Raw genomic sequence first — 25,376 nt, 5'->3', positions numbered from 1 at the left:
AGCCTCACGCACTTATGGGGACATACTCATACCCACAGGTACTTAGGCACACACACATAGGCACACACTCACGCACACACTCCTCACTGCCTCTCTTCCAACACACAGTGCCTCTGCCATTCTGTGTGCCCTCCAGAACCCTTTGCTTCTCTCTACTCTGACACTGATCACACTGAGGTTTGTGATTGTGCCCTTGTCTGTCCTGTCCACTCAATGCCGACTCCTTGAAGGCAGGGACTCTGTTTTAGTGTCTAGAACCGTGTTTCCTTGTGCTGTCTCTCAGATTCGCAGATTGTAAAATAATTTAAATGAATATCTAAATTTGTATGTAGGCAATAGGGCAATAGACCGACAGTCTAAATTCGGAGAAGTCCGTTCCTACCAGCTTTTTTGACAAGCATTCAGGAGAAGGAAGTAGGTTTTCTAATAAAATACTTGTTACGTGTTAAGTTCTTCCAGCTCTTTACAAAGTCAGTCACTGTTGCTTGAAAAAGAATCCTTTGAGGAAGACAATTTTAACTTCTAAAGTAAAGCAACAACAACAAATGTTAATTAGCAAACTGTTATCAAGATTAATTTGGAGGGAATAAAAAATATTGCTTTTGGGTGTGGAATAGCATCTTCTACACAAGACTATCTTTCCTCAGAGACTTAACCTCTTCTGCTCTTAAGCATTTTGCTGCACTTTAATATCTGCTTATGTGAATTATGCTATTGCATAGATGAAAGTTATCATAGTTATCATGTTTCCAATTATACTGACCAGAATAACAACATCTACTAAAAATCACTATTAAGGAAACCATACAAATGGTAGAAGAACGGTCTGTGTTTTTTAATCTAGAATGAGTCTCTGTGTTATATTAACCAAAATGTTTTCAGATCATTCATCTGCTATTTTACAGACGTTGTTTTTCCGAGGTTATGATGATGTCAGACATTGCTAAAGACAGAATGACTCATTCAGTAAGGAAAAGAGGGAGTGTGTCTTCTCTAAGTGGTCGTGAATTCCGGCAGAAGGAACTTCACGGGTACACCAAAAAGTGAGTAACCGAATGTCTAATGACCTAAATTCAGTTATTGAATAACCAGTGCATACTGCTTATCAGAAGAAAAAAAATTTCCTTTGGGACATAAAAAGGGAGAAGATGGGCAAGTACAACATTTTGAGTCATCTTTTGGGGCTATATTTTTTAAAAGAAAGAAAAAGAGAGTGGGAAAATCTAAGTGGTATGTTGATTCCAGCAGCATTTTGTACCATTTCAAAGAGCACCCCCCAAAAAATCATCTACCCAAAAGAAATACCATATGCAATATAGACTGGCTTCTTCTTATGTGTATCCTGAATTCTTCTACTCAGTATCACATAAATGCATAGATTTTGCATTTTATAGTCTTTCTCTCTCTCTCTCTATATATATATATATGGCATTTAGCATTATTTTATACAAATTTTGTAATATATTTTCAATAGTTTTCCCCATATCCTTTTAAATGACTGCATAATATTTTGTCTGTTTATAAGTCTGGGTTAGTTAACCATGTCCCAATTCTTGGGCATTTTAAGTTTGTTTCCATTTTGTTTTTTTCTTTTTCATTATATAATAAGTTTCTGCTTATTTTCTTTCCAGAAATATAATAAGGTAGTAAGTACATTTTTTGGCTCTTGCTACATATTGTATTTGCTCTCTTAAAAAGATTAATTAATTTTTAATACTTGCATGACATTTCTTTTTGATTGCCATTGGGAAGAAAACAAAACAAATTATCTAATGCAGAGGTTAATAAACTTATATAATAAACTTTCCTTCTTATCAATTTCTGTGGTATTGAAGGGTGTGCAAGGATGGGCAGCAGAAGCTGGTGTGTCCTACAGAGCAGAGACCAGAAAAACTAGAATAGATTTACATTATAATCCGGAAACCCAATCTTTCTACTTTCTACTCTCAGAGTGTGTTAATAATGTACTTACTTAAAATTCAACTTTCCAACCCTTTTACAGATAGGAAATGTAAAGAAGTAGCAATCCCAGCCAAGGTCAGAGCTAAAGCTGGGAGAAAAATTAACCTCTGCAACTTTTGCTTCTGATGCTAGCCATTTTGGCCTCTATTTCCAATATTTCAAGGTAAAAGTTCTTTTTAAGTTTATTTTAAAATATTTGTTAGCTTAAATTCAAGTTTTCCAAAAAAATTTGTATTAATAGCCTGACATAAATCATATTTTTGTGATTTAAAGAGAAACTGCTCTTGTCTGAAGACTAAACTGTCATTCCTACTTGCATCCTTTTCATTTACATCTTGCCTTTCAAAGCAAATTAGAAAGTCATATAGAAGCAGAATGTGGCCAAATTTGAATAATTAGAGACTGTCCATCTTTAACTGATGAAATATATATACAAATTAAAAGTAACAAAAATACAGAAATCGTGTTACCAACACAGGAGGATACATTTTTCACTGATAAATACAGTTAGGAGATCATTTCACTGATGTATTTCAAAGTTAGAAATTCAGACTCTCAGAACATTCAGAATGGGCCCTCTATTTGAATATTTTTTCCTTAGAAAATGAATGACCAGCTTCCAAGTGCCCTCACAGTACAGAGGTCATTTGGGAGGCTGCCAACTTACTTTCGAGTTCTTCAGCACTGTCTGGGACGACTTTGCCAGTGGTTCTCCTACATGAAGTGAGTCTTTGACCAGCAAAAAAAATTCTGAAATTTCAGTGGCTATCAAACGGAGACATTGTTTTGAAATTCTGAAATTTCATGGCTATCAAATGGAGGCATTGTTTTGAAATTGCAGAGTTTCAAGGAAAAAACATATACCTTTCTTTTGAAAGTTATTTAAAAACAATTTTTTCGGGGCACCTGGGTGGCTCAGTGGGTTAAAGCCTCTGCATTCGGCTCAGGTCATGATCCCAGGGTCCTGGGATCAAGCCCCGCATCGGGCTCTCTGCTTGGCTGGGAGCCTGCTTCCTCCTCTCTCTCTCTCTGCCTGCCTCTCTGCCTACTTGTAATCTCTATCTGTCAAAAAAATAAATCTTTAAAAAAAAAAAACAAAAACAAAAAAAAAAAATTTTTTCTCAGAGTCCACAGTCTCTCATGGTTTGTCTCCCCCTCGGACTTCTCCCATCTCACTTCTCCTCTCCATCTCCCAATGTCCTCTGTGTTATTCCTTATGCTCCACAAGTAAGTGAAACCATATGATACTTGACTCTCTCTGCTTGACTTATTTCACTCAGCATAATCTCCTCCAGTCCCATCCACGCTGATGCAAAAGTTGGTTATTCATCCTTTCTGATGGAGGCATAATACTCCATAGTATATATGGACCATATCTTCTTTAGCCATTCGTCTGTAGAAGGACATCTTGGTTCTTTCCACAGTTTGGCGACTGTGGCCATTGCTGCTATGAACATTGGGGTACAGATGGCCCTTCTTTTCTCTACATGTGTGTCTTTGGGGTAAATACCCAGTAGTGCAATTGCAGGGTCATAGGGTAGCTCTATTTTTAATTTCTTAAGGAATCTCCACACTGTTTTCCGAAGTGGCAAAAACAATTTTTTGACTAGATCAATTTCAATAGATAAAACTTATCCTGAAATATACAGAGGACAAAATATATCATCTCATTTAATAGCCCCAGCATTAATCCTACTAGGTAGACCTCATTCTCACCATTTTACCATGAAATAACTGAGGTTTATGGTCAATAAACAATTAGTGACTAGGATAGAGTCCTAAATCATGAGTAAGGCTTATAGGGTCAGAGATCTTTGCCTACTTCTCAACCGCTGTGTTCTCCTCTATCCTGCTTGCGTCCTACTCTCTGGCCATACTTAACTTCCACATTTATAATCCTTCAATGCTCTGTCTTGCCTCCTGCCATTGCCCCATGTTGCTTTCTCAGGGGTACCCTTGTCTGGAATGTTCTTGTTACACTGGCTTCATTCTCCTCCTTCTCCTGGATTTAGCTCCAACTCAACCTTTCTAGGAAGCTTTCTCCAAACCACTCAACTATAACCACTTCCACTTCCATTTGGATGTTCTTCCTTTCTGCTCCTGCTGCTTTTCTCTTCTAGATGCTACTGTATTTGGCTGGTTTCTTGCCTGTCTTCTTGTTAGGTTGTGGATTTATTTGCCTTATAGCAGTAAACATACTGATAAGGTAGGCAAAGAAGAGTAGAGGTAGGCCTACCTGGGAAGCCACTTCTTGGGTGTGGTGAAAAATCGGTATAGATTCAGCCCTCCAGTCTTGGTTTCTATGTCTACATTGTTTAACAGTATTAAGTGGTTCTTAACACTGATCCCTGGACATAATGCATATCCCAGGTGCCTTCTGAATTATGAAAGAAGGATTGAATTTATATTCAGCACAATTACTGTTAACTCTTTTTAGGGCTGAATCTTTTTTATTTAAATTATGTTTTCATTATAATGTAATTTTTATGTCTTATTCTTAAAATAAGAAACCTCTTAAGCTGGATCTTACTCTCCCAGCATTGTAACTGTGAGCATGTCAACATATTTCTTTTTATACCTTTCTAGTTGTCATCATACTTCATCTATAATTTTGAATTGTGTTTGCTTTTCCACATAAATAACTGATAGTCATAAGGCTGAAAATAGCTAACATTTATTGAACCCTCACTATGACTTTGAGTGTCACAGAACCTCTGTAGCAGTGGGTGGCAAACTATGACCCAAGGGCCAAGTCCAACATACCACCTGTTTTTGTATAGTCCCCCAGCTAAGTATGGTTTTTACATGGTTGAAAAGAATTTTTTTAATATTTTTATCCTGTGATGTTAATAAAAATGCAGATTTCAGTATCCATCAATAAACTTGTATTGGAACACAGCCATGTTCCTATTCATGTATCATCTCTGGTTGCTTTCACACTATAGGGGGGAGTGGGTCCAGTAGAAAACATAAGACTCATAAAGCCAGAATATTTGCTAGATGGCATTTTACAGAAATGTTTGTTGACCCTGCCCACAAAGATAGATGCTGTTACCATCCCCGTTTTGCAAAGGAAGAAACAGAATCCTAGAAAGGCTGAGGTTCCAAAGCTACAGAATTAGCAAGTGGCAAAATGGGCTTTTGTGTAGAAGAAAGTATTCTCATTTTCTGAAAATTGGCTATCTATGTGTAACTTACATTAAGAAACTGTTCTATTCATTCAACTGAATGTGGTTTCCCATCCATGGATAAGAGCAGGTCATGACAATGGCATCTTTCTTATTGGAAGCTCAGCCTTTGGCAGCCTTCAAACAGTATTTGAACAGATGTGTTACTCACATGTTCTTAAAATGAAAACAGAAGCCTGAGGTTAAGAGACTTTCCCAGGATAATGTGACAGGATAGCCAAGCTTATTTTTTCTGAGGTCAGTAGTTCACCTAGTAGGTCAGGCCTAAGGTTGGGGACTAAAAATGTCTCTCTTTGGTCTCACACCGAAATTACAGTGATGTCGTGTTATAAGAACTTTGAGTATGGATCCCACTGCTCTCTGTTTAAACCCACTGGTGACATCTAACACCCCAGTTGGGCACAAGATATTCTTTTACCCATTCATTTATTCAAGGTTTCCTGAGCTGTTACTCTGTACCAATTACTGTGCCACACGTTGGTCATGGAAAGGTAACTAACTGTAGAGTTCTACTCTGGAGAAGGTCATTTGTTTCAAGTAAAATGAAACCCACCTGAAATTTTTTTTCCTGCAAAAGTGGAAAATACTGCAATCATTACTTCATTTGAGATAACTATTTATTGACCAGTGAGTAAGTTCCAGACACTGCTCCTGGAGAGTTTATAATCTGGTGGTGAGCAAGGAATTTTAAACGTGATGAATTTATCCTATGATTTCAACCTAGACTACTGTGAGCTGGTCTTACGCAGTTAAAAAAAAAAAAATGATGTTGCCCAAACTGTTTCCTGATTTTGATAAATTCTCTTGCCATCTAAATAAAATGAATGCCCCCAAAAGACCTGGATGAAGTATAGCTTCCCCCCTTCAAAGAGAGAGAAGCTTGAGAAAACTGAAATGGCCATGATCCCAAATTAAACCATAGTAAAAACTAATATCGGGTTGGCCTTGATAGATTATGAAACTGTTTCACATACAATACCTATATGATTCTCATAAAAATCCTGTGGGTTAAGTAGAGAAGATACTTTTATGATCTCCAGTTATCTCATATATTATCTTATTTCTCTCAGGAGCAGATGTTGAAAATACTCTTCATTCCATAGCACATTTTCATCACCAGTATGGGCGAGAACCCGGTATTTATCTGATTGTCCCTCATCTTCCCCTTCCCCACTTCGCTCTCGATTCTCAAAAGGTACCCACTCTAATACACATAGCACAACATATGCCATAAGAATACACATATATAGGGTGCCTGGGTGGCTCAGTTGGTTAAGCAACTGCCTTCAGCTCAGGTCATGATCCCAGAGTCCTGGGATCAAGTCCCACATCAGGCTCCCAGCTCCATGGAGAGCCTGCTTCTCCCTCTCACCTTCTCCCCTCTCACGCTCTCTCTCACTGTCTCTGTCTCAAATAAATAAATAAATAAATAAATAAAATACACATATATAAGTATACATACATAGATTTTTTTAAATTTTCTGTGCATTATGTTATTTTGGCATTTTTTAAGAAATCTTTCTGGCTGAAGAGGGACTGCCCGTCCCACTGTCTAACCAGTTCTTGAAGCTAGCCAAGGTCTCAGCAGGGACCATGCTTTTAATATGCAACTATCCAACCCAGAGCCACCCACCACCACCCCCCACCCCGTACATGTCCCCCAACACTCAGTACACAGTATTTCTCTGCCTTAATGCCTAGAGCCAAGTCCTCTAGCCCACCAAATTTTTTCAGACTAGCCAGTCTTAAACTGTTTCCTGTGCCCAGTTTTGCCTTTTCTTCAGAAACCCCAATTAAGGCTCTAGCACTGCCTCTCCCTTGCCCCAGTCCTCTGCGTCTTGACACCCTGGTGCTTTTCCACAGAGCCCTGCATGGCTTGGCATGTCTCTTATCTCTAGGATCTGTGAGTACAGCAAGCTGTGTTTTCCTCAGCGTCTCCTCCGCCGTCTCCTTCTGTGCCGCACCTGACTGACCACCTCATAAAAGAATGCAGAACAAGTACTTACCAAAGATTTTGACTGACATAAATGGTGTTGTGCTATAAATCTCATTTTGTTTTCTCACTTTCATTTATCTTGTTCTACATTTTCACTTTTTTTATTAGCTCATGTAACTAGGGATTCTAATGCTTTGCTTCTTACTGTGGCATTGTAGTTGTTGTTTTTGAAGATTTTATTTATTTATTTATTTATTTGACACAGAGAGAGAGAGATCACAAGTAGGCAGAGAGAGAGGGGAAGCAGGCTCCCCGCCAAGCAGACAGCCTGATGCGGGACTCAATCCCAGGACCTGAGCTGAAGGCAGAGGCTTAATCCACTGTGGATTAAGCCACCCAGGCGCTCCTGTGGCATAGTAGTTTTTAATGTCACATATGTTTGTATCCATTCCCCTAGGGATGGACATACAGATTGGGTTTCACATGCCACATGGAACATCTTTGTACATAATCCTTCATTGGCATCTTTGTAAAAACTGCCCTGGGAATGTGATCAAGTCTTAAGATATCTCACAAAATTTTAGAAAGTAAAAAATGATAATAAATGCAGGAATAGACAGGTGCATGAACAGAGAAACAGACCAATGAAACACATAGAAACCTCAGAAATAGATTCCTGATTATATGGAAACATCACATACAAGCAATGGGGAAATTATGGGTTTTTTAATAGATGGTGTTGGGAGAAAAATAGCTCACTAGGTGAAAGAAAATGAGGTGAGATTCTTCCCTATACCATTTTCCTAGTAGATTTCCCATGGAAGACTGCTGTGTGGGAAGCTATAAAGCTAATAGAAGGAAGTTTCGGAGAATGTCTTTGTGTCCTGTGGCTAGGGAAAGAGTTCTCAAATAAGATCCTAAAATGAAAAAACAAAACCATAAAGAAAAAAACTTGATAAATATAACTACAATAACTTAGCATTTCTGTTCAATAAAAAATACAATAGACACAGTTAATAGGCCAGCAGAAGATATTTTTTTAAATCATGCACATTGACAATAAAAAAAAAATAGTCAAAGAAGATAAATAGCAGTTTGCAGAGGCAAAGCCCAAATGGCCAAGCAGAATATGAAGAGATGGTTGAAAACTGGACTATAAAGAGATGCTCGAACTCACTTGGAATAAGAAAAATGCAAATTAAAGCAAGATACCGTTTTGCATCCATCTGAATGGCAGAATATAAGAAGGGAGAATGATACCAAATGTGGGTATTTGCTAGACAAATGAGAATGAAAACAAATATCCATTCAGCAAATAAATCCAACAGTGTTTAGAAAAAATAAGTATGTGCATGCCCTATTCTCCCCATATACTGAGGACACTTGGTGAGACTGAGTAACTTCCCAGATGACCACAACTCCCAAACAACAGAGCAAATAATCTGCAGTTCTCTGACCCAAGAATTTGGAGATGTCAGGAAAGTGTTGTCCTATGGGCCGAAAGGTGCGCTCCCCACACTCCTGGGCCAAACTGCGCTGTGGCTGCCAAGTTCATACTGAAGTCCTCACCCCCAAGTACTTCAGGATGTGACCTTCCCTGCTAACAGCGTCTTTAAAGAGGTAGTTAAGTTTAAATGAACCCATTAGATTAGGTTCTAATCCAACATGACTGGTATCCTTCTAAGAAAAATAAATTTCGACACAAATACACATAGAAGGAGAGGATGTGAAGACAGAGAAGACAGCCATCTGCACCGGGAACCGACCCCTCTTGCCTCAGAAGCAACCAAGCGATCTGACACCTTGTTCTCAAACATTCAGCCTCCAGAACTGAGGTAATGCATTTCTGGGGTTCAGGCCACCTGATCTATGGTACTTTTTTGTGGCAGCTCCGGCTAACTAGTACAGTGTTTCTAAAGGAGGGAATGGAAGAGCCACAGCATAGCCAGGGAGTCGAATGGAGTGGCTCAGAGATGGGTTCTGCATAGACTGGCTGGGGTCAAGTTCCAGCTTGAGCACTTCAGCTGATTTTGCATAAGTTATTGAGCCCGCTTTACCCCAGCTTCTTCTTCTATAGAGTGGGTTATAAGTAGTCATTGTTGCTCTGGGGTATGGTGAGAATTTATTAAACGAATATATGGAAACACCTAGAATGGTTCTTGGCACATCTAAAAACAGAGCAAATATTAATTATTATTATCACAAAGAACTTTGGAGTCAAATGAGACCTGTGTTCGAATACCAGATCTACTTACCCAGCTACTATTTAATTTTCTTTGAGCCTTACTACGTCATCTATAAAATGAGAATCATAAGGACAACAGTATCATTACTTTTTTTTTAAAGTATCATTCCTTTTATTCATTAAAAACATTTTTGTTGCCTGGGTCATGGCATTGTGCTAAGTGCTAAAGATACCATCGTGAACAAAACAGACTGTCCTTGAACTTGTGGTGCTGCTCTTACCAAGATCATGACTCACGTTGCTAATCCAGTGGTCAGTCCTCATCTTACTTGACCTGTCAGCATTTAGCACTGTCCACTAAGCACTCTTTTCCCCAGAAACAAGTTCTTCACCTGTCTTCAGGACACACACTTTGCTATTTACCTTCTACCTCATGGGTTCCCCCTTCTCCGTCTTCTTCCTGCTTCCTGTCTTCTCCCCAGAGAAGTTAATGTTGGAGTGCCTCAGAGAGCAGTCCTTTGTCCTATTCTCCTCTTGTCCTGCACTTATCCCCTCAGGAATCTCCTCTAGGCTCATGACTGAGACATAGTATTATGCCCCCAAATTTACATCTCCAACCTTCATAACTTTCCCAAAACCCACACTCATGGATCTGACTGCCTATTGACCTTCTACTTCAGCATATGGTAACCATCTCAAACAAGCTCTCAACTGAACTCTCTATCTAACTGCCCCCCCTTCCTATGCCTCAGGAAATTCTGTTGAATCAACTTGGAAAATATATCCAGAACCTAACTACTGACCACTATCCCCCCACAGCTTCTATCTCAGTCTGAACCACTGTGTTAGTCGGCTCAGGTTGTCATAATAAAATACCATAGATTGGGCAGCTTAAATAATAGGAATTGATTTTTTTTTTTCACAGTCCTGGAGCTGTGAAATCTGAAATCAGAAAGTCTTAAAATCATGATGCCAACATGGTCAGGTTCTTGTGTCTGCCTCTTCCCAGCTTGTAGAGGGGTACCTCTCCACTGTGTCTTCACATGATGGACAGAGAACCCTGGTGTCTCTTCCTCTAATAGAAAGCCTCCAATATTTTTGGCTCAGGACTTTACCCCTGTGACCTCACTTAACCTTAATTAACTTATTAAAGGCAGTAGCTCCGATATGGTCACATGGTAGGGCAATAAGTCTTCCACATATGAATTTTGGGGAGGCAAAATTTGGTCCATAGCAGTTACTGTCCTCTCTCCCCTGGATTACTATAAAAGTTTCCTGACCGGTCTCCCTGTTTTTACACCTGCCAGCCTATAGTCTATTCTCAAAATAGCAGTTGGAGCTATCCCTGTAAACTAAAGCAGATCTTGCTGTTCCTCAGCTCAAAACTCTCTGTGGGCTCCCACTTGATCAGAGGGAAAGCCGGGGTTTTACAGTGGTGCACAAAGCTCCATATGATCTAACTGCCTACCACCTTCGGAACCTCATCTCCTTCACCCTCCTGCTCGCTCCCTCTGCTCCTGCTACTCTGGCCTTTATGCACTTCTGCAGAAATACCAAGAAGCCTCCTTTCTCCAACCCTGGGCATAGGCTTTTCCCTCTCCCTGACACCCTCTTCCCTCAGCTATCCACACGGTGCCTTTCCTCGCCTGCTTCAAGTCTTTGTTCATGGAAGCCTATCTTGACCATTCTATTGAAAACGGCAAGCAGCACCCTCTCCTCCATCTACTTTCAAGGCCCCTTAATGAAGCAATTCTTTCCCCTGTAGCATTTATCGCTTTCTAAAAGAGTATATAATGTACTGGGTTAGTATTTTATTGTCTATGATCTGTCCCTTCTCACTAAGTTCCATGAGGGCAAAGATCTTTATTTGTTTCATTTTGGGATCCCAAGAACCTAGAAGAGAGCCTGGAACATAATAGCAACTCAGTAAGTATTTTTTGAACCTAGAAGAGAGCCTGGAACATAATAGCAACTCAGTAAGTATTTTTTGAATGACTAATTATTGCAGGATACTAATTCCTGAACAAACAAGTTGTGTTGCTCACAGACAGGTTATGTTCCCAGGTCCACGGAGCTGTTAAGTCCAGGTGACTAAGGACTTTCGTCTTGAAAACACAACTGTAAATTCCATTTACAGCAATGGAATTGTTAAATTCTCAAAATTTTAGAACACGGTATACTTTTACCTTCTTGCTAAAGCACTCCATTGTGCATCTATTAAAAAAAAAATAAAAGAGGGGCGTCTGGGTGGCTCAGTCAGTTGAGCGTCTGCCTTCTGCTCTGGTCATGATCCCTGGGGTCCTGGGTTCCAGCCCCACATGAAGCCCCACATCGGGCTCCCTGCTTAGCAGGGAACCTGCTTCTTCCTCTATCTCTGCCTGCTGCTCCCCCTGCTTGTGCTCTCTCTTCCTTTCTAATAAATAAAAATAATTGTTAAAGAAAGAACACTTTTATTTGTTGAAAATCTGTTGAGATAGACCACACTCCTTCATGTTCTCTGTAGTTTTGCGGTGGTAGTTGTGCGGTGGTATCCGTGGGACCCATACTCTCAGCCTCAGCTGAGAGATGATTGCCAAGGTCAATGCAACTTTTAATCTATCCATTCATCCAGGAGCCAACAGAATTTTTCATCAGCTGCCTTTGGCTTTAACCTCACTTTCTCTTGAGTGAACGTTAGTTCAGTGGGCTTCAGACGCTCTGATTTTCTATCCAGACACTCAAAATTATTCTATCTGGTCAGTCACCTTTCCTGGATAATCTTCGGTCACATCAGAACTAGATTTTCTATAGGTTGTGTGGTTTATTCTTTTGTCCTTCAGAAGCATTCCTACTCTTGAGAAATATGTCCTACAAGAACACATTCGTTGTCATTTTCTCTCCTCTCTCATTTACGAGAATGTATCTTGCCCTTTCTTTGTATTATAGCCTTTCTCTTACGGGCATGATGGGGCCAGTAATGAGAATAAAATATCTCAAAACTACATAAGGATCCAGCAAACTAGCTATAAACTAAATGGCCACAAAACGAAATTACCTTGCTAGATAACTTCCATCTTCTAGTGAGAGGGGAAGAGCTGGTATGTTTTTGCTCTACACATAACATTCATAAAATGTGGATGTTTTGAGGCAGAAAGTTCTCAACTAAGTGAGCCTTTATGCATATTTCATGTTGTTTGCAATATCTTGTTTCTTGAGCACCGGGAATAACTTTTCTTTGTATCACCAGTCTGCCCCTTATGAGCCATAAATATTTGTTGAAAGAATGAGAGAAAACAGAAGAACCAAAGTCGACGTGTGTACATCCTGAAGCCTTCTTTTTACTCTGTGCACTCTGAAATATCTCCACTGGGAGGCAGCACATAACTTCAGTAACAGATTTAGGCGGGAAAACTGCTTAAATGATACCATTCAAAATATGATAGTTCCAGGCATTTTCTGGTTACAAATGGAAGAAAGAGATGATATTCTGACTTTCTTAATCTACTGAATTAATGGTTCCAAGGCCAGTTATACATTCAAATATTATCTCTTACCGCAGCTTCCAAACATCTCAGTAATAATGGCGTGAAAATGTCTGGACATGAATTCTCAATAATAATTAGATACTATTGAGGCTGTGAGATTTCATTGAAATTACTTCTGTGTCTAACATTCATGATAATAAGACAAGCCTTGTATTTATTCGGTGTAATTCAAGGAATGACCAGCAAATACCTTTGTAAGCTGTTTCAGGAGAACTGAATTTCATCCAAGAGTAAACATATTTCAACTGCTTAGCTAATTTTCCTTTTGCCTCTTTCCTGCATAATCAGAACACAGGCTGTTGGGTGGGCATGGATGTTTTCAGTGTCAATCAGATACAATAGAGAAGGGTTCTTTTTGTTATTGTGGACCAACTTCAGGCAGCTAGTTCTGCGTCCAGGTTAATGGCCATGTCTGTCCTCAGCAGTAGAAGATTTGCTTCCAAGTATTACTGAAACTTGCACTGGGTTACAAATTGTTACTCTTCTCCTTAGAATAACATTGGTTGATTTGTTCCTTGTTTTCACCCGTATCTGAAAAATCTGCCAGATTTTCAGTTTCTCTGTGTTTACTTTCCATCTACCTTCCTTCCTAAAACTGGACAACTCTCTTGGACACGTTTTGCCAATTGTTCCTCCCTAAATGCCAATAAGTTGATGAGACACAGACAGCAAGAGCATTTTTCACATTTCAAAAATAAGATCAACTACAGCATTCCCTTTGCAATGAGATCATGTATCTATCTAGAAGGATTATTATTATAAACTATGGGAAGTCTGGTCATAGACAACTGAAATGTAGCCACTTGTAATGTTGGACGTATACCCAATAAATATTTTCTGCTGTGTATACAGCACTGGTAATTAAAATTATACAGTTGCTTTTTGAGCATCTCACATTTTTATTTGTAAAAATTTCAAAGGGCTTGAGTAAAGTTGTTTATCAAATAGAAAATATATACTGCTTATTTTCCAAGTCAGTATTCTAAACTGCTCTCAGTCATTTCCCGTTTTCAAATACAGAATCTTTTTTATTTCTCAACATTTATCGAGCTCATATTCGGTTTCAAATTAGCTACCCAGATTGCAAGCACTTTTAATATTTTATCTCTTCCTTCTGTTTCTTTGTCAAGGAATAAATATTTTATTTTTTCTGTTCAGCTCTTTGTTTTCTCTTCACTCTTCCTTTTTCCAGCCCATCTCATTTTAAGCAGATCTCAGTTTCAAAAAATATCATAAACAGAGTGTTTTTAAGGTAGCAAGTAAAAATTTTCTGTAATTTGCCGTGAAGGTATAGTTTTAGTGGATACATGGTACAGAAAACAATAGATGAACCAAATGTTTTCCTTTCTGCATGAGAAAGGATGCCAGGTTACAGCAAAATATCTAAAATGCCATTCTCTGAAGCCTTAGCTCCTTCTCAAAACTAAGTCCAAGTCTTGTCCTCCAGTACTTGCAACATCCCACTTCCAAGTAACAAATTCTGTATCAGTTAGAATTTGTATCAGTATTATATAATGCTTCTTATAATATTTTTTTTAATTAGTGACTTAGGGGCGCCTGGGTGGCTCAGTGGGTTAAGCCTCTGCCTTCGGCTCAGGTCATGATCTCAGGGCCCTGGGATTGAGCCCTGCATAGGGCTCTCTGCTCAGCAGGGAGCCTGCTCCCCACTCTCTTTCTGCCTGCCTCTCTGCCTGCTTGTGATCGCTCTCTCTCTGTCAAATAAAATCTTTTTAAAAAATTAGTGACTTAAACAAAATAGAACTGTGTTTTTCTCTTATGTAAAAAGTCTGGAGGAAAGCAATTCAGGGACCTAGGCTTCTTCTCTCTTCCCGATGTATAATTTATAAGGTCATCTCAAAACCCAAGATGGCTGCTAAACTCTTGCCATCATATCCACATTCCAGTCATCAAGGATATAAACAGGCTTCTCTTGACTGAATTCATTCTTTTGGGGAAACTCTCTCAGGATTTTAACAAAAATTTCCTCTTACATCTCATTGGCTTACAAGCCATGTGGCCACAATAACACCAAAGAAATCCAAGAATTTGTCTTTAGTGTAGAGAGAAATATCTCCACTCACTTAGAGTTCTGCTACCAATGAAGAAGGAGAGAACACTGGAGAGCAAATGGCAGGCAGTCCCCACCACGATGTTTACCACAGCTTTCTTCACAACAATGGTGTTTTGGAAACAGCCTAGATTTCCAGAAGAACAAGAGGGTAAATAAAATGTAGTATGTTCATATATTAAATACTGTCTTGATGTTTAAAATATTGATGTAGATTACTATCAACACAGAAAGTAATCCATGATACATTTTCAAGTGAAGGAAAAGAAAAAAAGCCAAGCATCTATCATATGCTCCCATATGCACAGTCATGTCTAAAAAGATTTTTGTTATGTAAATGGTGGTTAGGTAACCACTGGGGTTAGTAATGTTTTGTTTAATTTTACTTTAGTCTTTATACTTTTCTATGTTTTGAACTTTTTATAATGAGGATGCAGCGTTTGCATGATTACTGTGGAAATTGAAAAGGCACGGAATAGAATCACCTTCACAAGTTTTGAAAAGTCAGTCTGCAACTCCTGTTTGCACACCTCTCTTCAGCCAGCGGGTTTTTTTAAACTGCCCTTATGACACTTTCCAGTTTCATACTGATAAACACTACTGCACTGATTATCAACTTTTCAGTAACATGAAACAAAGTAATACTGAGGACCGTTTGTGAAAAAAGAAATCGTTGTTTGATTTTTGTCTGAGACTTCCAACTTATGCTACTTTGAGTTTTGTACCAATACTACTTCTCTTTCTATGAATTTTTAACAAGGTGTTCAGTAGAAGAGAAATTAAGAGAAACTGGGTTTTCATTAACACCTGCTGTATTTGTGCAAGTAAGTTTCAAATGCAGTCATTAATGATTTCAGGTGGTTGTTGTCCCGATTTTCATTCTGTCTGAAATGATCGTGTATGAGACTTTGTTAAGGGGAGGTAAATAGGATGTTTGAAATCCGAGTCTGCCTTTCCTACCCGTATGGCAGTAAGCCCTTTGCCTCATTCCTTTTATCTCTGAAATGGGTAGAATAACTTGTTTACTAACTTAAGACAGTCTTGTGAAGGTAAAATGAGATCCTTGCTGGAAAATGTTTTTGCAAAGTGAAAAGTAGCATATATAATATCAGGACAGGCTGGTTTATCTTCAGATCGGGGGCTTTTGCAACGTAGGGTTTTCTGAGCAGAAGCGATCATCTTCTGTGGGTACTGCCCACAACACCTGCAGCCCATGTGGCCAAACAGGTTGGTTGCTACTTCAAAGGGCAGCAGAAAACTGGGGAAAGCAGGTGTTACAAGAATGAGGACTAAATCACTAATCCAGAAATCTATCGTGAAAATGCAGCCATAATTACTTACATCGATTTCTTGGGTTGGGTGGGTAAACCTTCATTTATTACACAAATTGTATTAAGGATTTTTTAAACAGATTATCTGTGATTTTCTTAAAATATCATTTGCAAAAAGTTTACTCATTCCAAACAGCTGAAAACTAAGTATTTTAATCTCCTTGCAGAGAAAAAAAAAAAAAAATCCCAAAAGATTAAGAACAAATATCTGTCATTTAATTAAGGCAAAAACCATAGCCTGCTTAGAAAAGTGGTCATTCTAAACACACACACATAACCACACACATGCTATTGTAGTATCTCCTTTGAAATGACATCTGTCTTAACTTCCATTTTCACAGGTGGAGAGACTTGGGGGTAGAGCTGAGACTGCCATTAGTGACAGTTGAATTTTCTCTGACCTAAGGAGAATTAAGTGGTGCTGGAGGGACATTAGGGGCTCCTCTTTGCTTGGGTCTCCTGTTCAGCACCTGGATAAGCTTATATTGCCTTGGTAACCAAGCCAAAACCCTTTCTTAATGTTGAAATGTTGAAAATGCTTATGATTTGCAAGAGTTTGGGTGAATTGTCGTTTCTTGTTTTTCTTTTTTCTACTAACAGGATTTTGTGTGGTATGTTTAAGAGTGAACTTGTGAACTTTTATGAAGTTTAATAGCATATATAGTTGTTTCCCAGGATTTTAAGCTTCCTCCTATATTCTCCAGTCCCTTTTGTTAGTTTTGTCCACTTTGAGGAGAGAGCCTTTGCACTGTGGTGGAGATGGCTTTCGCAATGGCTTTTCGAAGAGACCAACTCATGATCACTTTCTGCATAGTCAGATGCCTTGGGCTTCACTGGGCTGCACTGGGCTTCAACCACTACATGGAGACCTGTTCCAAGTAACTTCTCTAGGTCTTGATGGTTCCCTCTCTAAAATGTTTTAGACTTTAGACATTGGGACATTTGATACGGAGACTTGCTTAAAATATTCTTAGAGAAACTTTACCTTTGTAACATTTTTGCTAAAAGCCACAACGTGTTTTGTTGTTATTATTATCATAACTATTGAAATTTGTCTTCTCCTTTGCTTTTAGCTCCAGGAGTACTGTGTGTTATACGGATGAACCTAGCCAGGGTGATGAGGTCTCTCGCCTTACAGTTCAGATGGAAAACACCTATCAGTTGGGTCTGTTATTTTATCATTCGTTCCTATTTTAAACTTCTTTTTTTTTAAGATTTTATTTATTTATTTATTCATTTATTTGGGGGGTAGGGGCAGAGGAAGAGGGAACAAGAATCTCAAGTGTACTCTGCTGAACACACAGAGCTCAACACGGGGTTCCCTCCCATGACCCCAAGACCATGACCTGAGTGCAATCATCAGTTGGCCACTCAACCAACTGAGCCACCCGGGTGCCCCCTTATTTTAAACTTCTAATCTCATTATTTACTTAAAATAGTATCTGATAACATGGTCATATCTTCAATACTAGCACAATATAAGGGGTTGCAATTAAGTGATTTGATGATTTTTTAATTTCTTCTTCTGCAAGGTTGGGGCCAACACCCATTGCTTAGTTTTCTTTATCACTGTTTCCTAAATCCCAAGCAAATCACTGGGCAGCTTTGATGTGTATTGTATAGTACTAGACCAAGAATTTCATTTCTGGGTATATCTGGATTATCCTTGTACAGTTATTTTATATATGCTCAAGTTAAAGGAAAGATATATGCATTGAAGTTTTATCCAGCAAACCCAACCAATGTTGTTGATAGGTGGGGGGTGGGGGGGGAAGACTTCAAAGTCAAAGCAAATGATTTCTGGTCCCTCGTTGACAGAGGTGTTTATCCCTTTCCACTGAGGTTTTGGGTCTTTGAAAACAAAGATCTTTGCACCTGCCCCTATACGCCCAGATGGAGTCCACAGTGAATACATTTTCCCATTCATGTTTTCTCATAGACCAACTTGTTTTCTCTAAATGTGTACCTGCCCACTATTATCTGCTCACTGTATATAATTACTGCTATATAGAAATTCCACAGAGACTTGCCAATGACCAAAGGAAGGACTCTATGGGCCAGAGTGGTTCCATCTGTAGCCAGTTAACTTCAAAAAAATTATAGACCATCAGTGCATCCCATTAGGCCTTGTAGCTGTTCTCTACATTAATCCCCAAGACTACATGGATTACAAGGCTCCGTAATTAGTCAGTCTCCTGGTATTCTCACAGTGCCTGGGGTAGACAATTAATATTCCTGCCATCCAGCATAATTTTCCAATCCTTCTGGTAAACTTACCCAGTTTCCTTTGGGGAAGCCCACTGCTGCATCAGTACCACTTTTGGTCCCTAACATTCTGCTCAAGCCGACACTAGCTTCAAAGATACAACAGTGACTAATTCTGGGATAGCATATGACCCTTTGATAGGTCAAGGCGATCAAAGCCTTGAGTTTCAACATAGACAATGTTGTTGGGGCTGTTGAAGAAGCCGATTAGGTTCTGAAACTTGAAAGAAGTACGGCTATGTGAGCTTTTGCCATCTTGCCCCAACACATGAAGCCTGAGACTGGGAGAGAACCAAATCCTAACATCATTATTTGAGTCCTAAATTCAGCTATCTGTTCGTAGACTTTTCATTAGGCAAGCTAGGTTTGGGTCAGGTATTCCTCCACTTGTAACTAAAAGATCTTAACCATTCAATGCCTATGACATTGGGCTCTGCACACTGAAATGGTTTGAATTAGATTTTGACAAGATAAAAGACTTGAACTATGAAGTCCTGTGTTTCTTCTTCATAAGGATATATTTTCATAATGTATTTCCTTTAATAAAAAAACTAAATCATCTTATCAATTTTATTTCTTTTTTTTCTATCTTACCAATTTTAGAAGTACTAAGTGTTGAACCAAGTTAGAAGAGTAATGTTAGAAATAGCTTAGTATAAAGTTATTTCCCATATTTTCTTACAAAAAGTCATGTGAATTATTCCTTTAGGATCAAAGTCTTTCATGCTTAGCAATTCATTTCTTAAGCATTCAACTAGCCATCTTATTAAGACTCAGACAAAAATGTATTTCCAATGCTACGTGTTTCTGAGTTTATTTTGCATCTGAGAGGTACTCTGTGGACCTTTGTAAAGATTTTCTTTCATATCTACACAACACCATACTTCCCAAGATATTATGTGGGGGGGGGGGGGAACCTGTCAATCATCAGCATTATTGTGTTTAATTTTTCACAGTCTATCCAATAATATTTGCATCATCTAAACACATTTTAAATGCTTAGTATTTTTGTCCTCCCTTTATCTGAGTAATTATAGCCGGAATGAGATGAAAGCATAAGTATAATTAATGAAAGAAAAAAGGGGAATGGAAAAATCAAAGCATATTTCTTGTAATAAAACACCATTTAAACTTTCTCATTAATTAATTAGAAGTATCTGATTCTTTTAAAACACTGACTGTAAGCAGGAGGTCAGTGGTGGCTATATTTTTGTTGCCACATCGAGACAACCTGCCTGAAAATGTAGACAACATAACAAAAAGTAGAACCTGAAGATGGAGAGAGAGAGAGACATCATTTGAGCTCAGCTTCCATGGGGTGATCAGGCCCTGTCATCAGATGCTCTCATGGACAGAAACTGTCAGCCTCTCTCCCCTGACTTCCCTCTACCCGCTAGGGTCCTTCCTGACTGTGGAGGTCTCACTGCCTCCCTACTTACACCCTCATCCGATCTTGTTGCTTTCTCTGCAATATCTCCTCCCTCAACATGACATAGCAAGGATAACAACCACACTAATAATAATACCTCAAGAGTAGGGGGGAGTTGTGCATGGCAGGCACTATTCTAAAAGTTTTAAATATTTTACCTCATTTAATCCTAACAAAAAACAATACATGAGAATTCTTACCCCAATTTGGGGAAGCTGGCCCACAGAAATATTAAATAACCAAATTTTTATCTATTCTGCCTTAAATATATTTTTGTAATATTTTTGTAACAATTGTTTCTTTTCTTTTTTTTCTTTTCTTTTGTTTTCCTTTCCTTTATTTTTTTTCATTCCAACCTTTCTTCAGATCTTTGCTTTTCGATTTCTAAAAATACTTTTCCCTTAAAGAAAAAAAATCCATTCAAAAAAGAAAGAAAAGGAAAAGAAAAAATTTTGCCATTCCCATTAGTTGAATCTGAAGGTAGATTAGGGAGATCTTTTGGGAAGCCAAAAGCTGAACATCCACGTCTTCTTTGTCTTTGCATCTCAGCGTCCCAGCCTGAGCAAGGCAAGGGATAATTCTGGCTGCATAGGGGAGAGGTCATAAAACAATGAGAAAAGAAAATGAGAAAAGAATAGTCCATGACTATATTTCAAAATAGGATCTAGTTAATGAGATTTTTTTTAAAAACCGCAAAGCCCAGGGCAGAAAGGAAATTGGTACAGCTAGACAGTAGGAGCTACTGGAAACAGGGACTCAGGGGCAACCAGGATTCTGTCTTTCCAGCACAAAGCTGGGTGTGGGCCTCCTTTTCTCACCATGGCCTGCCTTCCTCTCCATGGTGAGAGTCATGGCCTTCTACAGTTCCTCAGGATCACATGTGATAACTTTTGTCACCAGAAGGAGGTTGGCTTTTTCCCCCCTAGTTCCAGTTTAAAATCAAAATTCTGAGAAAGGATTCTAATTGGCCTGGCTTGGGCCATCTACCATAACCTGGACTTGGGCTCAAAGAGGCAATAGCAGATCCTAAAGAACTATCTGCTTAGAGTTGAAAAACTTCTCCTCTCCTAGGAGGCAAGAGGCTGTCCCCAAATATCTGCATTGAGGGAATTTACTGTTTGCTGAAGGAAATGATGCATACAAGTTACTCTAATATGTGGCCAAATTAAGTTCCATGTGAGTGGTGTAGGTCAAGGTATATGCAATATGCGTGCTTGGTAGGAGGGAGTGAACAACAGAAAGGTATAGTTAGAATATACATAACCTATTTCATTTAGTCCAAGCCAGTAATATCATCTGTAAATTTCTTGCATAGGGGAAGGGAGGGAAAAATGAAACAAGATGAAACCAGAGAGGGAGAGAAACTATAAAAGACTCTTAATCTCAGGAAATAAACTGAGGGTTGCTGGAGGGGAGGAGGGACAGAGGGATGGGGTGGCTGCGTGATGGACATTGGGGAGGGTACGTGTTATGGGGAGTGCTGTGAATTGTGTAAGACTGATGATTCACAGACCTGTACCCCTGAAACAAATTATACATTAAATGTTAATAAAAAAAAAAAAAAACCTCCTTGAATAGAAAGGGAAACCACTCTCAAATTTAGCCTTGTTTCACTCAAGAATGCAAATGGAAATGTAAAAGATCCACAGAGGCTTGTAGGTGCCTAGGAACTTGCCCACACGGGCTGGTGCCCTATCTCTGACCCCATGAGATGGGAGCAGTCAGGACCAGCCTAGAGTTGTAAACCTACAAGGCTACCATGTTTATAACTGCTTGTCTGTCCTACAGAACACAGATTCCTACTAACTAAATATTGGAGTTAATCCTCATACTCATTGTATCAGGTGTCTCTCCCTTTAACAATCCAGACGCATTCCCCCAGGATGATTTAACTGAACAATACCTACATAATCATCAAAATACAAATACTATGTATTGAGCCCCAGGAGACTGACCTAACTCAAGTACAGCCCAGGCTGTAAACGTCCAGCTAAGTCTGGCCAGTGGAGGACTTCAGTGGGAAGTCAGAGTGGGGAAGGAGTGTGAGCTGGGGCCTTAATTTCCCCCAAGCCCTGACAGTGGGTTCATCTCACGCTTTTTGCGTCCATCAGTGGAAAGGCATAGCTGCCCTCAAGGGAGAGCTCTCCATGTGCCTCTAATGGATCTAGTAAGAGTTCCCTTCTCAGACCCCTCAAGCGTGTGTTAGGATGGGATGACACCCTCTGTGTCACTAACCAAGGGACACTGCACTATCCTTTCGTCCTGTTTCCTGTTTGGAACTTCCTAAAGAATCTCTTTAGTAAATCCTCCAGTTTCCTACTTTTAGTGTGCCTTATATGTCTTGAGACCCTGATACAGTCATTGAAAATAAACAACGAAACAATACTAATGACTAAGTAAAATAGAATTGAATATAATTCTGGATCTCAGTCCTTTATCTGGATCAATTCAGCAACTCAGGACAGAGTCACTCTACGCCAGGCTCCGGCACATGTGCGTGTCATGCAATGGCAGAGAGATGATGAGGTTAATACTCCCAGGAGGGACAGAGACGATTCCTGGGATGCAGAATAAAGAAGATCCATCTGACGCCTCTGCTGTGAACATGGACTAAATGTGGTTAAGAATATAAGCTCTAGTCAGATAAAACAGGAAGTACCTCCCAGCTCTGCCACTCTGTGATTCTGGGCAAGTTACTGAATGTAATTAACCCTCTGTTTCCCATGTGTGAAATGGAGATAACAATAAAATTCACCCCAATGATTTATTGCAAGATTATGTAAGGTAATAAATATATACTTATCACAGTACATGATATGTAAAAAAATGCTCAATGAAAGTAGTTATTATCTGTACTATGATTATTCCTTATACAATGTTTACTTCTATTTAAATTCGGAAATCACACATTAAACCTTTCTTCTGCCTTTTGCATTGTATTAGACTCTGAGGAGGATAAAATCTGATCTAGCTTACCATTTCACCAGGGAGAAAGGCAGAAATGCTTTAGCTATTGTTAGGTGGATTTGGAGCAGTGGGGACCCAGAGAATTGGGAGTACTGAAAAGAAGGGATGATTTTTTTTTTTTAACCTGAGGAGAAGAGGAAGGCTGCCTGGAGAAGAAGACATATCAGCTGGCCTTGAAACGTGAGTGGATATTTCTCAGATGAACAAGATAGGGGAGGCTATCCCCCTTGAAAAGAGGGGCAAGAACAAATGTCCGCAAGCATCCCTTGAAAGACAGATGAAGTTCAAGAGACTGGAGCAGCGGCCACAGAGAGGGCTCTGGTAGGGGGCAAAGGGGTTAGAGGCGCTGGACCTTAGACTTTGCTGCAGGAACTGTCATAACCAGATCTGGGTTTTAGAGCGACCCCTCCAGTTGCAGTGTGGAATACATAGATTGGAGACAAAAAGCTGGGGTTATAAGAGCTGGGGGTGAGTTAGAAAGATGTTGAGACTTTAAGTCATTAATAGTGGGAACTGGGAAGGAGGAGACTTTCAATATCAAATCTCAATGGTATTGACCACACTCTTTAGGTAGTCTAATAAATGGCAGAGTGTGTTTTCTTCTGGTCCTTTGCCAGAGAACCTGTCTGGAAGCCTAATTAAGACCATTTTTTCCTTAAATAGAGGCCACCCAGAAGATGAAATGTCTCTCCATGATTCAGTACTCTTTTGATTAGACGATGGGTGGGCGGAGAATATTTGAAATCACTTGGAAATTTCATCTGTATTTTCAGGTCCCACCCAACATTTTCCTGTGGTCATTGTCAATCAAATCCTGAAAGATGTGTTAACTAACTATCTGCAAGAAGAGCAATATGAACCAGAGCTCTGTAGACAGATGGCGAAAACAATTTCTGAGGTATATGATTTTCCCAGGGTTAATTAGAATATTGTTAAGAGGACAACCGCTTACTTTTTGATGAAGGCAATTAATTTGCAGTAGCAGTAAAAACGCTTATTTATATTTTATGAAAATATTTACGGGGTCATATTCTGTGAGTGTGTGTGCGTGTGTGTGTATGAGTAAAAAGCCTTTGCCTAAGACAACTATTATGTGTATCATTTTGCATGTATTTTGTTTAAAAAATGTTTACAAATGCCCATTTATTTAAAAAATTTATTGCCGGGGCACCTGGGTGGCTCAGTGGGTTAAAGCCTCTGCCTTCGGCTCAGGTCATGATCTCAGGGTCCTGGGATCGAGCCCCACATTGGGCTCTCTGCTCAGCAGGTAGCCTGCTTCTCCTTCTCTCTCTGCCTGCCTCTCTGCCTACTTGTGATCTCTGTCAAATAAATAAACAAAATCTTAGGAAGAAAAAAAAATTTATTGCCAAAGATATATTTTAGTGATCATTTTCTCTCGTTCAGGCTAGTTTCCTTGAGTACCATCGAATACAGATATTGTGGTCTTTAAATACATTTCTATTTTTATCAACTAAAGTGCTGGCACTCCATTAGGTTTTCTTTACTTTCTTCTTTATAACAAGCTCTTTAATAAACATTCATGGTTAGTCCTATTACAGGAGACTCCAGACGTGTGCTCCCTTAATTAGATGTAAACAAGGTGGTATAACTCTCACGCCAACATTCTGTGAAGGGAAGCTGTCTTAACATAGATTTTCAAAGAATGTAATAAATCCTTTAAATCCTGTTCTCTGGATTACAGTTTTTTCATGTGTCTTAGAAAATGTAGATTTATTGCTGGTGCTCTAATTTTGTCTCTAAATGTCCTATCTCAGGAGAACGGTGCTTAAAGGAAATCATAGTGAAGTTTCTACAACAGTTACTAAAAATATCTATAACACATCATGTGATTTTCTTAAATCCACCATATTTATGACAAAGATAAAGACTCCTAAGTTGCAGAGTGACTAAGTAAGGACATTTTTTTGCTGTTCTTCTTTCAATTTCTAGGTTATTAAAACCCAGGTCAAGGACCTAATGATTCCACGGTACAAGCTAATTGTAATTGTTCACATCGGACAACGGAAGAGTCAGAGCATTCTTATTGGAAGCAGGTGCCTCTGGGATCCTAAAAGTGACACCTTTTCATCTTCTGTTTTCAGAAATTCTTCTCTCTTTGCTCTTGCAAACGTCTATGCAGTTTACTTCGAGTGACTGAAAAGAAATCAGTTCTTACTTTTTTAAATCAAAATAGACCATATCTAGGTACACAAAAGCTTTACTGTCCAAAAGTTTGAGAAAGAAACAACACTAATATTTCAAACGACTGGAATTTTTGGACTTTTTCTTCTCTCTTTTTTTTTAATTTGTTTATTTTCAGTGTAACAGTATTCATTGTTTTTGCACCACACCCAGTGCTCCATGCAATACGTGCCCTCTCTATTACCCACCATCTGCTTCCCCCAACCTCCCACCCCCCGCCCCTTCAAAACCCTCAGGTTGTTTTTCAGAGTCCATAGTCTCTCATGGTTCATCTCCCCTTCCAATTTCTCTCAACTCCATTCTCCTCTCCATCTCCCCA

The 25,376-nt window shown here is 39.1% G+C and overlaps 1 protein-coding gene across 1 annotated transcript; it reads left to right on the top strand.

The window, feature by feature from the left end:
- The first annotated feature begins 924 nt into the window (after window positions 1-924).
- Window positions 925-25,009, top strand: DYNLT5 (dynein light chain Tctex-type family member 5). Its single transcript, XM_046020416.1, has 4 exons — window positions 925-1,043; window positions 17,268-17,359; window positions 23,629-23,753; window positions 24,806-25,009. The coding sequence occupies exons 1-4, from the start codon at window positions 925-927 to the stop codon at window positions 25,007-25,009; spliced, it is 540 nt and encodes a 179-aa protein (XP_045876372.1).
- The last annotated feature ends 367 nt before the right edge of the window (window positions 25,010-25,376 follow it).

This window comes from Meles meles, chromosome 1, assembly GCF_922984935.1.
Source record: "Meles meles chromosome 1, mMelMel3.1 paternal haplotype, whole genome shotgun sequence".
Classification (NCBI taxonomy): Eukaryota; Metazoa; Chordata; class Mammalia; order Carnivora; family Mustelidae; genus Meles; species Meles meles.
This window is presented reverse-complemented; position numbering and strand designations above follow the sequence as displayed.